Below are 15,294 nucleotides of genomic sequence, written 5' to 3'. Positions count from 1 at the left end.
GAGAACTTTCCATCACAAATCCCACAGGCAATTAACTCATCTCTTAGCTCAGGAGCACTCAATTTCCTTTCTATATTTAAAGTAGAAAGGTAACTGGGAGAAAAAAAATAAAGCTATTGTAGTTATACTTACTCACATAGATTCATCTAGTAAAATTTCAATCCCAAGGTGACATTTGTGTCTGGAATACAAAATCTGTACCATTATGCATTGCAGGATGTGATCAAGCTGAAAAGCCTTTGGTTCATTTATCTTGTCATCTTCATGCTTTGTTACACTTAATAGCATCTATTCTCTTGTGACTGCTACCTAAACCTAAAATAAAGGAGTAAAATACAATTTCTTCAGACGTGTACACTTCGAAAACAAAAAAAAAGGAAAGAGGAAGAGTATTATAGAAATGTCATGTCACTTGGACCTTTCAAATGGTTGAAAATCAGGGTCAGATTCACAGGAACTTTCAGAAGTTCCTTGAATGTCCTCTACATCTGCCAAAATTCTTACTGAAATGGCTATCATTCAAAATAAAACTTTCGGGAGTCCACATAACGTTTTACAGGAAGCAGTGAAAGACATACATCTAATCTGTCCTTACTGTTGTGTTTGGTTTTTGTTGTTGTTTGGTTGGTTTTTGGTTGTGGTTTTTTTTGTTTGTTTGTTTGTTTTGGTTGTTGTTGTTTTTTAGGTAGGAAGCAATGCAAAAACCTACTGAAATATAATTGATCACTCCAGTTTGTACTGTTACAAATCACCATCTTAAATTGCACACCAAAAAACCAGTATCAGATACGTGAATTAGGCTGTCAATACATAGAGAAGGTGCCTTTCCATACCTACTTGACAACAGTTTAAAATTAGTAAAATCTAAAAACATTTGTCTGAGCTAAATATGGCATATGATTGTGTTAAAATAGCCAAAGTCTAGACAGAAATCACATATGAAAGGCATTTTAAGAGATTTAAGTTTTATTTTAACTGAACAGTAAAAACTTCACTAACCACGAGCTGCGCTTCATTTAATCCTGCTAGCACTACACCAGACTTGCAAAGGAAGAAAAGGGATTTCTTTGATCGCCTTCTGGTGTCTATGAGAGGCCTCAATTACTCCTTATTATAAGACTAAATTATTGATTCTAATCTTGAATGTGCTGAAGATCTCAAAGAATTTTCAGTGAAAACTGAACTACTGAAATTGAAAAATTAAGACAAACAACTGATACTTTTGTCAATATTGGTTTGACTTTAAGCTCCAAAAGGCAGTTCTTTGCAGAGTGTCACCTTCAGTAGGAAGCTCAGGCGACACATTCTGAAGGAGCTTGGCAAGAGAAGGTGTGAGCTGCTCCTCACCTTGGTGGTCATGGTTAGGCCATGCTGAATTAGGAATAAGACAAAAAGGTTGTCCTTAAGTTGCTGAAGTGAATTCACCCAAAGTGAACAATCAAGATAAATTAATACCTACATTCGGTTTATCTAACTAATTTGTTCAACCTTTAGATATACCGAGGAAGATTCAGTTTATACATTCACATGGCACATTTACTTTGTTGATCAGGTAATATTATTCAAGTGCTGGAAAATATAATTTTTTTTCCTGTTTTGGATGCACCAAAGGAAAAGGATACTTAAGGATATACACAGTAACTGAAATAATATTTTTTTTAACAGTGACAAGATAAAAAACAGAACAAGCTCTCATTCTAGCAGAAAACCCACAGAGACCTGTTCCACCTCCACCTGGCATATTTCAACTCAAAGGTCCTTCTTTTTGCCTTTTTTTTTTCCTCACAGTAAAAATTTGCCAAAACCAATCATATTTAAGTCCTTTAAAATCTTTGATGTGTGCTGTTATGACATATTCTTCAGCAACAAAAATCTAGTTGAGACCTGTTGACAAATAAGTGGTTTACATTCAACATCTTTAGAGGAAAATCCTCCTAGAGCTACTGAAACCTTCACTGCTCAGATGCTAAAAAAAAGCTTAATTTAAAAACAAAGAATGAGTAAATATAGGTATGAGTTTTGGCCTCAGAAAATCCTTTAATCCATCAGATTTTTGCGTATCACTGAAAATATACAAGGAATTACTGTTTTCATCCTCAGCAAGTACTGCAATCATGAAAACCTGCATTTAAGAACTGTTGTGTTTTTAGAGGAACTACCTACAGTCAAAGGTAGCACTATCTGTACATGTAACATTTCATTTTCATTATTAAATGATGGGGAGAATGGGAAAGTCAAGTTTTGAACAACAGTAACACTGTGCGGCAGCTCATATTCAATTTTCAAGCACAACAGCAGATCTTCGCAAAGATGTCTCAAAACTTTCGGTGAGGTTCTGTTGAATGCTGTCTCATCTCAGACTGCTGTTTCTCCTTTACTGGCCTCAGGAGCTGTAATGAAAAACAATGACATTTTTACTGTGTTTGCACTCAATTCCATATTACCACTCAAATTTATTTTTAAAGAAATAAATTGTACAGTTATTGTAGTGAATATACAAAATTGCCACATTTTGCTTTTTGTTTCTACCACTCTGATCATTCTACTAATTTTCTAGATAGGCATCTGACAATGCCACTTTTCTTGGAAATATCCCATATCAGTTCAGTGACGAGAGCAGAGCCAAAAAGTATCACACAGAAATTAATATGAAAGAGATTCTAATCTGGACAGAATTTTTTATATGCATTACTGCTCTGTATTCCAAATCAGTTTTGAAAATATGTTAAAGGTAAAAACCCAAACATATTGACCCCCGAGTAATCTAGGTCTTAACAATAGTCAAGAAAGAGACATTTTAGAATCCTGACACTTCCCAAATGACATAATCAGACAGCCTCAGTCTTTTTTATTTTGACTGTAGTGCTTTTCATTTCTCTTTGTCTCTTTGTGAAATGTCATCTCTACAAACTGACAAGGAACATTTCCCAGACCAGTAGTACTGCAAAGTAGCTGGGATTTATTAGACTATATGAATGGGAATACTAAAATGGAATGGAAGAAAAGGATTATCTTTACTAGGGCATAATTAAAAGAGAAAATTTAAACATCATGATAAAGTTAAATAGAATGTCTAGTCATATTACCATTTTTTAACTGATATCATAAATATTCAGCATGCAATGGAAATCTGTTCAATATCTCTTGCTTATGTTCTTGTATTGTTTGTACTGATTTACAGTCTATCTTCAAGCATGAAATATCTACTGTAGTATCTTCAAAATACAAATTCCTCATAAACAAAGTCAAGTTTGAACTTTGTTCCCAAGCAGATTAATTTAGTGCCGTTTCTTGAAAGTAAATTGAAGGAGAAATCTCAAAAATGAGAGTGGAAAATGCATGACAGACGTCTGCAGGGATTTCCTATGCACGATTTACAGTGATTTATCACAAGACTTTAATATGTCACTTTGTCTCCTTCAGCCTTCTGAGTTGCATGCACTGTTACATGGCTTTAGGTTGCAGTGTGTTGAGATAAAGCTCCAGACATTTGGAATTCTTTGACCTGAAATGTACCCTTTGCACTAAACAGCAAAGACAAGCTAAAGCCATCAGGCCGAGTGACATAATTTTGCTGAACCAGAGACTGGCGCTTAAGTGATTCAATCTTGTCTGTAAAAATCTGTTCTCTCTCTCACCCATAAAATGGAAACATTTGGCTGGTTTACGTTGAGTCTTAGTGGTATTTATTTGCGATGAAAACACAGCACTTGCAGAATTACTGCTAATCAAGTTAATAAAACAGTATGGATTCATATCTGCAATTTTATTTCAGCTTATATTGCTGTTCATCACATGAACTACAAGACAAAAGAAACTCGAAGAGGTTTTTTTGTAATGAAAAACTTTCAACGCATATGGTATTACTAATTTTCTTTTGTCATACCAGCAATTGGGGTTCTTGTTTTTCTTATTTAATGGATATACCATTCCCAGTGCTTTTGTCTTCATTATCAGCCATAAGAAAAAAATAAAATAAGTAAAACAAATATTTTTCATGGAAGTGCTGCAACAGTAAATTACAAACATGAACTAGTACCCACAGCATGCCCACATCATCCTGTCTTCTCCAGGCAAAGCTGCTTCCATCAATTTCTTACAGTGCCCATTTCTTCGGGTATTACTTCTTCTCCCTTCAAAACAGCTCACTGTTTCATGCCCAGTCATAGGTACCTTTGTTTTTAGGGACCACTTTTCAATATTTCAATTATTTGAATAGAGCTGTCCCATGAGCTGGAACTTGTGGGGAAGATGACTGATGCTGTTTCGCCCTTGGGCCAAGTCACCAGGTTACCAAAGGAGTGTTGCAGCCTTAAACCACCTGACATCCTTGGTGCAACAGGAGCGAAATAAAGGCACAGAAAACTTCTGGAGTCAGTACAAACCCTGACTGCTGGCATGCTCTGGTTTTTTTGGTGTTGTTTGGGTGTGGGGTTTTATTTTATTTTATTCTATTTTATTTTATTCTATTTTATTTTATTTTTTTACTGCAAATATGATACTTTGGACAGTATGAGACTATAGATGTGTGTTCCAATGGAAGAAGTGCTGTTCTCCATTTACTTTTCTTAGTTTACATATATCCTTTCTCAGCTTCAGTCTGTAACACTATTAGCTATCCAGAATCAACTTTGTTTTATTTGCATACAAAACACATGTGGTTGTGCTCTTCTAGGCCACAGCACTGATTTTGTTTGCAAGAGAACCATGGCACAGAAATACTAACTTTCTTGCTATTCATTTCCTGGCTTCTAAAGTTAAATAAAGGAAATAACCTACAAGCTTTTAGTCAAATATTAGAATTAGCAGACGTGAAAAATGAGAGCTCTCAAGGAGAGTTTCTGTGCTTTGAAAATTATTCCTACACTTGATGTGTAAAGGAAAGAAGAGAAGCAGCTGGTACATGTGGTGCACTTTTGTGAACACCCTTTCTCAAGAACATCCACAATAAGAGTATACTGTACCACAACTGACACTGTTAAACTAATTTATACTCAAAGGAGACAGAACTGTTTAACTACTTCAATCAGCTGACCTCCTGAATTCCACTTACACTAAATCTAAGAGAGATTTAAGGAAAATACCTTTTGAATTTAATTCCAATACAGTGGGTCACACTTTATTGTAATTTCAAGAGATCATTAACAAGCTGTGTGCTGTAATGAACAGTTGGTTTTGCATGTTTAGAAAGAACAAGCTGTAACTGTAACTACATCGTGGAAATAGATTTGATTTGGTCTCATCTACAAACGAAAATCAAGTTAATGCAAACTGCTGAAAAACAGGTTCCTGCAGCAACCACTTCTTTTCCTTCGCAAGGATCAGAAAAGAAGGTTCATTGGTTTAAGATTTTTCTCTTTTGAGTATGACAAGCCATTACTGACAAATGAATGTGCCTCTTGCACTACACTTGTTCAGAAGAATAGTAAATTTGTCATTTTGAATGTGTGTACAGTTCTACTCATGAGTACTAATTTGAAAAATTCAACAACAGTGACATACCCAAAAATGGAAAGCTAATGCAAACCTATGGATAGAAAGACTTGTTACCTCAATTTCAAGCTAGAATTCCCAGCTCAAATAGAAGACTACCCCTAAAATAATTTAATAATAGTTATATGGTACTCAATTTCAGGACCAGAAATACTGCTGCAGAAAGAGTGTAGTAAGCCAAAACTGATTCTTCGGACACTTCATCAAGCAAAACTAACTCTTACAAAGACAATTTGCATAAGTGCTTCCATTATTGCATTTCATTATTTGGAGCACGCTTTGTCACCCCTAATGGCTGAGAATGTATCAAGAAAACATGACATATGATCATGTCATGTGCCGTTTGTCATGAAGGCATATTCTCTTGGCAAATGTGTAGACTCACAGTCCAAGTTTCACACTAATGTTCATCTGCTGGTGAACTACAGCACTGGTGCCTAACCTTTCTTCAGGGATAAGCTATTCAGTTTACAAAGAAGCCACTCACATACTCTAAACCTCAGCTTTACTTGTTAGATACCATTAGATGTGTCAGTCACATGACTAGAAATAGTGATGTATCCCATCAACACGTTTAATGCATATGAAAGCACATGGTTTACATAAGGAAAGGCAGTTTCTGCATTCTGTAGCATGACAGCACGTTTGTGCCACTACATCACCAAAATACTCTCTTATTCCCCACATTTTAATAATTGGTAGACTGTAGCACACGCAAGCTGTGGGCTGCCACAATCCCTCATGAGGCTTGAAGCTTGCTACCTGTCTATACCTGGCGAGCAAGGAACAAGTTATAAACCCATATATTGATCAGCAGGATCAGGCATCCAGCCATTGGAAGAGAAAATGAGATATTTGTACAATTGATATTTACTATAGTCCTGGATTTTTTTTTAACCTAAAAGCACTGATCTTTTGTTATTCCTAATGTGACAATACAGTTACAGAACTGCAAGTAATTGCCTTAGGCAAACCAATAAATAACATGCAGAACTTTAACTGTGTCTGGTCAGTAAATCATGATTATGAACAAAATCGTGTAGATTTCTGCACTAAGAAATGATTCCTAAGAAGTTTTTCCTAAGTTCCATATGCAGTCAAATTCACTCCAAACTATGACAGGAGTTTGATATAGTTAGCAGACATGATGTACACTGCCAACATTAAATAATACTGCAGACACATTAGTAGTACCCTGTTTCCCTAAAAATAAGACCTACCTGGAAAATAAGCCCTAGCATGATTTTTCAGGATTTTTGAGGATGCTCGAAATATAAGCCCTTACTCCAAACATAAGCCCTAGTTACACTTCATTAAAAAGTCAATTTAAATAGTGTCCAGGAAGCTATACATGTACAAAAGTAATAAGTTTTGGAGCAAAAATTAATATAAGACCCTGTCTTATTTTCGGGGAAACAGGGTACTAGGAATCTCAAGACCTGGATCTGGCATTAGAGTGAAAGGCAGCAGACTACCTCAGAAAGAATGAGAACATAGTAGACACGACATGACTGTCTGAGTTAAGGCGGCAGACATCATGCAGTAAGATGACTATTAAGCAGTGGTATCAGACAATAGTTTGCTGGTTAGAGCACTGCAAGGGGTTCTTGCAAATACTACTCACGTAGAAGGTAGGAAAGAAAGTGCCTCAGTACCCATATGGCTCAGAGTTCGTAAGGACAACAAGCCCTAAGCTCTGTATTGGCATTTTTTAGATATTAGGTCTAAAACCAGAACACCTCTCCCAATATTCCCAGTCAAGCTTTCACTCCCAGAACTCCACATTTCCACAGACTGAAGACATCACATGGTCTGGTTTCAAAGACCATAGAATCATAGAATGTCCTGAGTTGGAAGGGACCCACAAGGATCATCGAGTCCAACTCCTGTCCCTGCATATGACAACCCCACAGTTCACACCATGTGTCTGAGGGTGTTGTCCAGTCTCTTCTTGAACACTGTCAGGCCTAGGGCTGTGACACCTCCCTGGGGAGCCTGTTCCAGTGCTCCACCACCCTCTGGGTGAAGAACCTTTTCCTCATGTCCAACATAAACCTCCCCTGGCACATCTTCCTGCCATTCCCTCGGGTTCTGTCATTGGTCACCAGAGAGAAGAGATCAGCACCTGCCCCTCCTCCTCCCCTGGTGAGGAAGCTGTAGCCGCCATGAGGTCTCCCCTCAGTCTCCTTCAGGTTGAACAAACTCAGTGACTTTAGCCGCTCCTCATATGGCTTCCCCTCCAAAACCTTCACCAACTTCTTGGCCCTCTTCTGGACAGTCCCCGGTAGCTTTATATCCTCTTTACCCTGTGGTGCCCGGAACTCCACACAGTGCTCCAGGTGAGGCCGCACCAGTGCAGAGCAGAGCCGGACAATCACCTCCGGCTGGCAATGCTGTGCTTGACACGGTTGGCCCTCTTGGCTGCCAGGCATTTCCAATTTCACCCAGAAACATCTTTTTATCACTCTTTATCTCTAGTTTTCAGTTACCAAAAGGCACGTCCCAGCCTCCAGAGGTGGCATGCCAAGTGCACGCATACCTCGAGAGCTCCAGGAAAGAAACACAAACACATAAATGCGGCACCTACAGGCAGATGAAGAGATCCCACAGCTTTTGTAACGCCGTCCCCCTGGGACACACGTCCTGGTCCCGGTCCCGGTCCCGGCTCGCGGGGCTGACGTGGCGGCGCGGGGCAGGCCGTTGGCAGCCGCGTGCCACAGCTGCTGCCAGCCCCCGCGCTGCACGCGCCCGCCGGGCGGTGACGAGCGGAAGCCGCCCCGCGGCCGCCATTTCCCCGCCCTCCTCACGGAAGGACCGCCCGCTGCCGAGGAGGTGTCTCCTCCCCGCAACCCGGCGGCGGCGCCATGGGGTCCCGCCCACTACCGCTGGCGCAGCGTTACGAGGGCGACTGGGCTCCTCCTCTTCTCTTCCCCGCCGCCGGAATGCCGAAGCTCAGCAAGGAGGCCAAGCAGCGGCTGCAGCAGCTCTTCAGGGGCGGCCAGTTCGCCATCCGCTGGGGCTTCATCCCCGTCGTGCTCTACCTAGGTCAGTGCCGGGCGGGGGACCTGCCGCGCGGCGCTCCAACGGCCCGGGCGCGCGGGGCGGCCGTTGGGGAACCGGCAGCCGGGGGAGCGCGCGCCGCCCTCCATCCCGCCCGGGCCGTTACCGCCGGGCTGGCGGCGCGCGGGCTCCCTGCGGCGCGGCGGGCAGAAGGAGCGGCACGTGCCCTCCGCCGCGACCCGGACTCCGCGGCCCACACCGCGCATGCGCGACCGGCGGAGGCCCGGGAGCGCTGGGGGGCCGGCGGTGACCGAGAGGCTCCTGGGCCCCGGTGCGGCGGCCTGTGGGCCCCGCGGAGCACGGGTCGGGGCTTGCACTTGGCAGCACTGCTAGGTGGTTTTATTTCCTTTTTCTTTACAAGTTTTTCTGCCCCTTTCCCGTCCTGGAAGCTCTTCCCGCGCTTGGAGCGTGGGTTGGGCCTGCGTGCCCAGTGAGAGGAGGCCTCTCTGGGGAGCGGGCTGAGCATGCAGTGGAGCAGCTTAACAGCAAACGAAGCTGTGGTTTAATCCTCCATCAGCGACTGACTGCTTTAGCAGGCTAGCCTGAGTGCTTCTTGCAGTAGGGAGTTAGAGTGTGAGGAGAAGGCTGGCTGCAGCTGGGAGCTCTGCTTTGTGGCGCTAAGGAGGTTGCTGGTCTCTGGCAGAGGTTGGATTTCCAGCTAGTTACAGGTTACAGCCTCTCCCAAAATGGCATGGCTCCTGTTTCTGAACTGCTAGGGAGCATTCAGGGGATGCCTTGATGTTATGCCTGGGGGGATGTGTTTCAGTTGCTCCTGTCATGGGGCTGGCTGGGCAGCACCACCACATGGTTTCTCCTGCTGAGTTTGGGCTCTATGCCATCAGCTGTCCTTGTTGAAGGGCCTGACCTACTTAAGATAAGCACATGTGCAATTGGCCAGACACTTTTGTTCACTTCTTTCATGACAAGGGGTCACAGGAAGGGTGATCCCTGGGAGTCATCTGGCTTAGTTTCTGCCCCAATTCTGTTGGGCCTTTTGGGAAAAATATCTAAAACAGGCAGGTATCTCTGCCTTGAATGCAAGCATGAAGGAGGGTTGGAACCTTGATGGGTTTACATCAGGGCTGGTAGGTTGTTTTAGTTAATTGAGGGGAATGTAGTGTCCAATTTGAAGGGATTTGATTGTTCACATAATAAATAACAATCAGGAAAAAGTTGGTCTCTTCAACAGTTAGATACATATTTTAACAACTACAAGTAAAAGAAGTAACTTCAAACATTATGGTGAAAACTAATCGGCTGTATTAGGCTTAAAGTTTAATTACATTTCCATTTTTAGTTTATAAATTATTTTAAATTGATGATTTTTGTGGGGGAATTCCAGCAGTGTTTTGTGACCTATTTCTGCTCTTGCTGAAATTTTGTTTTGGTTTTACTTTTATGATAGTACAAAAAAATATACTCTTTGTTCTGGAAGACACTAGAGGAAATTAGATAAGTTACTTAAGTACAAGTCATATAAAGTGTAAGTCATATAAAGCCATGTTATTGTGTTTATAGTTGCACTAACATCAGGGTGCCTAGTATACTTCTGTTAAATAGCAGTGAGAAAATAAGTTGCAGTAGTACATACCTGCAGAAAATAAGTGTGCTGTTCTGCATCTGCATTGCCGCCTTATAAACTTGTCTGCTGTAATGAAAGGACATTAAGTGGAAGCAGGTGGGAGGGGAACATGCAGATGCCACCTTTGCTTGCCATAAACGTTTGGAGGTGGCATACACTCGAAGTCTGTATAGCAGGAAGAACCTCTTTTGTACTGGGATTACATTTGAATCTGGGAGGGAAAGTGTGATGCAGTGGAAGGGCAAGAGGCTACACAATCCTTGTTGTCAATGATTCAAGGTACATTTTTGTGTTGACCCCTGAGTATACAAAGTACATGCTAAACTAAACACAGGCAAGGAAATTTTCAGAAACTTTGAGCTTTTAACTTCCTGTGAAAGACTTTCTAGGTCAAGATGGGATGCTTGGGGGATATATGAGGGAACCTGGTATGTGGATGGGCAATTGTAGGTCATTTGTTGGGTTTTTTAAACTTGCTTTGAAGTGTCTGCTCCTCTTTCAAGTAGGTAAATTCAATCAGTACAGTTTTGTTAAACCTGGCTTGCTTATTTAAAAGTATGAGGTGGGGGGACATGGATGTGGAGGCGTGAATCCAGAAAAACAGAAACATTCACACGCACAGAGTATGACTCCTAATACAACTTCATTAATTTTAAAGCAATTTTGCTGGAAGTATGGTAAGCAAAGAAACTGGCTCAGGATGTTTAGTAGTCTCAAATCACACAAGGTTATCTTCAAAGAGCTAACCCAGTGCCCGTGAAGTTAATGGGAGTTTTTCCATTAACCTTCATGGCCTCTGTTTCAGGCAAACTGTCATTAATTATTTATTTTCTGTAAACAAGGGATTGAATATATTTTTCAGATAACATCAGTTTCTAGATAGAAAGTGTAGGAGAGCATGTGTTGAACAATGCATGAATGGTATGATTCCACTTCAAGACTGTTAATTTACTGTCAAGCAGGTGAGGATATTTGATATACTGAACCTTGAATTCCCCCTCTAGCATACATTTGCTTCAGTGAATTGGTGTTTAAGGCATTAGCTGGGGATGCACTCTTTGTAATTAACTTTCTTTTCATTTTTCTGAGTGTTAGTAGATTGACATATATCTTATTTCTTTGTAAGATTTAGTAGCAGGTAGCTTTTCTCTCATCCTAACCAGGTGAGTGGTTCTAGTTTTAAGTTCTGCTTCAGGTGTTGTTACAAAACATTGCCCCTTAGGACTCAAGGTGGTCACTTATGCCAGTTATAGGTGTCACTGTTGATACTGCCTTGCTAGGTTGCTTTCTGAATAATGTTTAAAATCTGCATGTTTGTGTATAGGTTTGTATGTCTTGATCTTTGGGTTAGGTTACTTCCTCCATCTCACATTGTCCCTGAATTTTAAATCATATAAAGATGCAGGTAAGACTTTTTTTAAAAAAAAAGATATATACAAATCTGTACACTTGTATTTATTTTCTCTACTATCTAACCCTGATAAGAATGTGCACTTTTTGTTAAGGTAGTATACAACTTAGTGAATCACTGTTCTCTACTCAGTAGGTTTTCTTTTTGTTGCGATTTAATGAGCTGGAATAATTTTATAGTGATTTAACTACATAGGAGTCTGCACATACATATTTATATATATGTATGTAATGTATGTTTCACTTCAGGTTTTAAGAGAGGTGCAGATCCCGGAATGCCCGAGCCAACTATTTGGAGGTAAGTATCAGTTTCAAATGTACGTGCAAGCCCAATGCAGATAGTTACCATTTTGGCTACCATTCTGCTTGTCTGCCCTGGACAGCAACAGTTGTGAAGGTTGCTTTCATCCAGTGTTTTTAATTGCTTAGGGTAGAAGCATAGCTGGTTGTGGTTCTTGTTTTTGTGTGTGTTGTTTTTTTTTTTTTTTTTAATGCGTGTGGGGGGCTTTTTTGGTTTGTTTGTGGTTTGGTTGGTTTTTTGTTTGTTTTTTTTTTGTGTGTGTGGTTTTTTGTCATGGTTTGTTTTTGTTTTGGTTTTTTTTTAAATCCAAATAGCAAAACACAAGTTCTTGGAAGGGTCTTAGTATTTTTCTCTTAATCTTGCATGGTTTTTAATATATGAGTCTTCTTGTACCTTTTGAGTGGAAGCTGCCACGCTAATTTGTTGTAGATGTAGTTTATGCAAGTTTCTGCACATTTCAGCTTTCTAGTGTGTATTTAAAACAAAACCCAGTCTCCTTCTGCCTTAGCATATATGGTAGTAATGCAGCTTAAATGCTACATGAAGTAAAGGACTATATCCTTCATTATTTGTCATTGTCATAAAGCAAAATGTATTTTCTCATGTTGCCTCTTTATTGTGGGACTGTTTGTTAGTGCTGCAACTTCATGACATTAGTAATACTTGAATTCTTGTGGTATTTGAGTTTTATGGGAGGGCTTCCATGGGTCAAACTAATTAAAGTTTTGACAAAAAGACCACTCTTATTTTTCTTGAAATAACGTGGGTTACTGTGCAGAACCAGGTATCCCTAAGACAAACAAGTGATGGACTGTATTGTTTGAAAAGTCATATATTAACTCTTCTAGCTTCATATAGTTACAATGTATAGAAATCCCATTTTTTAGGATTCAGTGATGCAAGGGAGCTACTTTGAACAGTAGAAAATACAAAAGGAAAAAAAAAGTGCCAGGATCATCTTACAATTTCAGTAAAATCCTCTGTTGTCTTAGCAACGCTGTCACCAAACAAGTTAGTTATTATGTTTAGCTTCACTAATGGTTTGAGACTATTTTTTCTTGAGGGTGTGTCCGCACAGCATGAAGTATGTATTTCATACCAGAGTGTATGTTCATAGATACCAGAAGCCAGTGTTTGGGTCTAATCTGAAGCTTATAGACACTCATTTTTCTGGATGCCTGTGCATGGTCTGTAGGCTGAAATTTTGCTTTAAAGGTTGCCATATTTCAGTATTTTAGGGGGTAGCATTTCTTCTATACATTTACAGGGCTGTTCCTCCAGACTTTTGTTTTACAAATATCCATTTTAAAAAAAGTACATGCTGCAAATCTGACTTTCGTTTCCTACCCCCTCACCTTCCAGTCTACTCTGGGGATGAAGGATGTGGCGATCCTGTTCTAGAACCAGCCGATGGACAGAGGAAGTGTCTGAAGATACGTACATTCCAGAGGATGAGGTGGACACTTACACCAGCTGGCTCAATCAGCTTGCTAATGACATAGATTGTACATACAACAAAATGGAGTTTATATGGACCTAACTTATTTGCATTAAAGTGTAATTAAATAAATACAATTTGAATGGATGTGCATTGTTTTTAAGTCTTTACATATTTAGTGATTTCCTTATCACAGAAAGGATAACCCGTTGTGTGGTGGTTTTTTTTAATCCAAAATATGGTGACATTCAACTCCCCTATCCAACCCTGTTATTATGGTCTTTTGAGTATAGATTCTTCATCTTCACAAGAACCAGAAAACTGAGCTAATGTTTTAAACGTCAATATTCTTCAAAGATTTCTTGCCTGAATGTTGGTAAGCCTCTGCAGCTGGTCACTATGCTGAACCGTGGTGATTTTTTTGGTGTGTTTGGTGGTTGGTTTTTTTTTAATCTTTCCTCTTGGATTTGTTCATCTCTGGATACCTTCAGGACTGAGAGGTATATACGTTTTTTCCTAGCATAGTCATGTAGTAAAAAGTAAAATGTATACTCTTCTGCCCAATTTGTCTTTAAATGCTATGTAAATTTTCTGTAATTTGGGATGGGGTGGGAGGGCATGACAAAAGTGCTGTGTGTGTGTGTGTCTGCGTATACAGTGCTCTTATTGTAAGAGGAAGTTATTAATGTACAACTGAAGGATGAATACAAGTAGACTAAACAAGGTATATGCTTTATTTTTACTCCACAGTCTTGCTCTGTGGAATATTGTTGGTTTCGTTTCAATTGGTTTTCTCCCTTTTAAGAATGAAATTCAAGAACTGAAATGGCAACAGGGTGGTTTGTGTTTTTAGTAGAAGCCTCATTGGATAAATTACTCTCCTTTAGTACTGTGCAGGCTAGTTTGTATCTATGAAGTGATTTTAAAAAAAAAGCTTATTGGCTCCAAATTATCATTACAATGAAAGTATAGCTTTCAGATTGGCTTTTTTGCTTTTTTTTTTTTCTTTACCCCATAGATTTTCAGATAGTTTTTACATTAGTTAAATATTTAGGGAACAGGAGATTCCTCAGTTTCTCATCTGCTATGAAATTCCATGGTAAAATGTTACTGCGTTTAAAGGGCATTTGTGATTGGAAAGAAAATGAGAAATGAGCCAAGAGGAAAAAATTAAATTAAGAGACAAGACTTGGGAAGAAAAAAAAAAGTGGGAAACATTTATGAGAGCTAATGCAAATCAGCATGTTCCTTAAAATTCTATTAATCATGGTAATCAAATGTCATGATATAATGAAACAGCTAATGATAGTAGACTGCTGATGGGGGAATAGAGCAAGGACTGAATGCAGAACACTTTTCTTGTGACCCTCTATTCTGTTGATACTGCAGCTTTTCTAGTGCCTTTTTTTCTAATGGTAACTTAATAATGTAACCACTCATATCTTAAATTATGAAAGGAGTTTAAATTCTGTTCCTTTTTCTTGACTGATCCTGATTACAATAGTAATGAAATAATCTGTTGGTACTTGATAGTAACTTCAATCATGATGAGGAGCATTTTTATTCTGTTGAATCTAGTGGGATAACTTGAGATATTGAATACTAAGGGATACAGTATTCAGTGTAAAATAACTCAGATTTCTCAAAGTCAAATTTTGTGTTTCTCAAGGGTGTACAATACTCACAGTGCTGCAGCAGGTGGGTGGACCCAGACACCTGCAGGAGTGTATTTCATGTGCTCTGTTGTGTGTCAGCCGTTTGGGATGTGGTTTGTGGGTCTTAACCACCACGTGGTTGCTCTGGTTGCTTTCCAAGAGTTATAGTATTTGGCAAGAGGTAGAGAAATAGGGAAGTGTTCTTGTCTCTTCTGTTAAAAGTTTTACATAAGCATGGATATATCAAGCAAAGACGATGTTCTGTGACCTCACCATGCTGGAAATTTCCCTTAAAAGTAGTTGTAGTTCAGTTTTTTTGAGACTTGGAATTATTGGATAAATAAGCACATCGGAT

The 15,294-nt window shown here is 39.8% G+C and overlaps 1 protein-coding gene and 1 long non-coding RNA gene across 2 annotated transcripts; one reads left to right on the top strand and one right to left on the bottom strand.

Annotated features, from left to right (window-relative positions):
* Positions 1-948: 948 nt before the first annotated feature.
* Positions 949-8,408, bottom strand: LOC135986075 (uncharacterized). The gene is made up of 2 exons (XR_010605838.1): positions 8,081-8,408; positions 949-2,390 (listed from the first exon to the last, which is right to left on the bottom strand). It is a non-coding gene; the product is annotated as an uncharacterized LOC135986075 (long non-coding RNA).
* TOMM7 (translocase of outer mitochondrial membrane 7) lies at positions 8,325-13,431 on the top strand. The gene is made up of 3 exons (XM_065629838.1): positions 8,325-8,538; positions 11,795-11,843; positions 13,209-13,431. Exons 1-3 carry the CDS (start codon positions 8,358-8,360, stop codon positions 13,222-13,224), a joined length of 246 nt encoding a protein of 81 aa, XP_065485910.1. The 5' UTR covers positions 8,325-8,357; the 3' UTR covers positions 13,225-13,431.
* Positions 13,432-15,294: the final 1,863 nt, after the last annotated feature.

This window comes from Caloenas nicobarica, chromosome 2, assembly GCF_036013445.1.
Source record: "Caloenas nicobarica isolate bCalNic1 chromosome 2, bCalNic1.hap1, whole genome shotgun sequence".
NCBI lineage: Eukaryota > Metazoa > Chordata > Aves > Columbiformes > Columbidae > Caloenas > Caloenas nicobarica.
The sequence above is the reverse complement of the archived record's forward strand: the minus strand, read 5'-3'. Positions and strand labels throughout refer to the sequence as shown.

Excerpts from the sequence above, each read along its gene's own strand:
- TOMM7 (XM_065629838.1), top strand. The coding sequence starts at position 8,358 with ATGGGGTCCCGCCCACTACCGCTGGCGCAGCGTTACGAGGGCGACTGG. Across the intron at positions 8,539-11,794 it reads CCCCGTCGTGCTCTACCTAG|GTTTTAAGAGAGGTGCAGAT; the intron begins GTCAGTGCCGGG and ends GTTTCACTTCAG.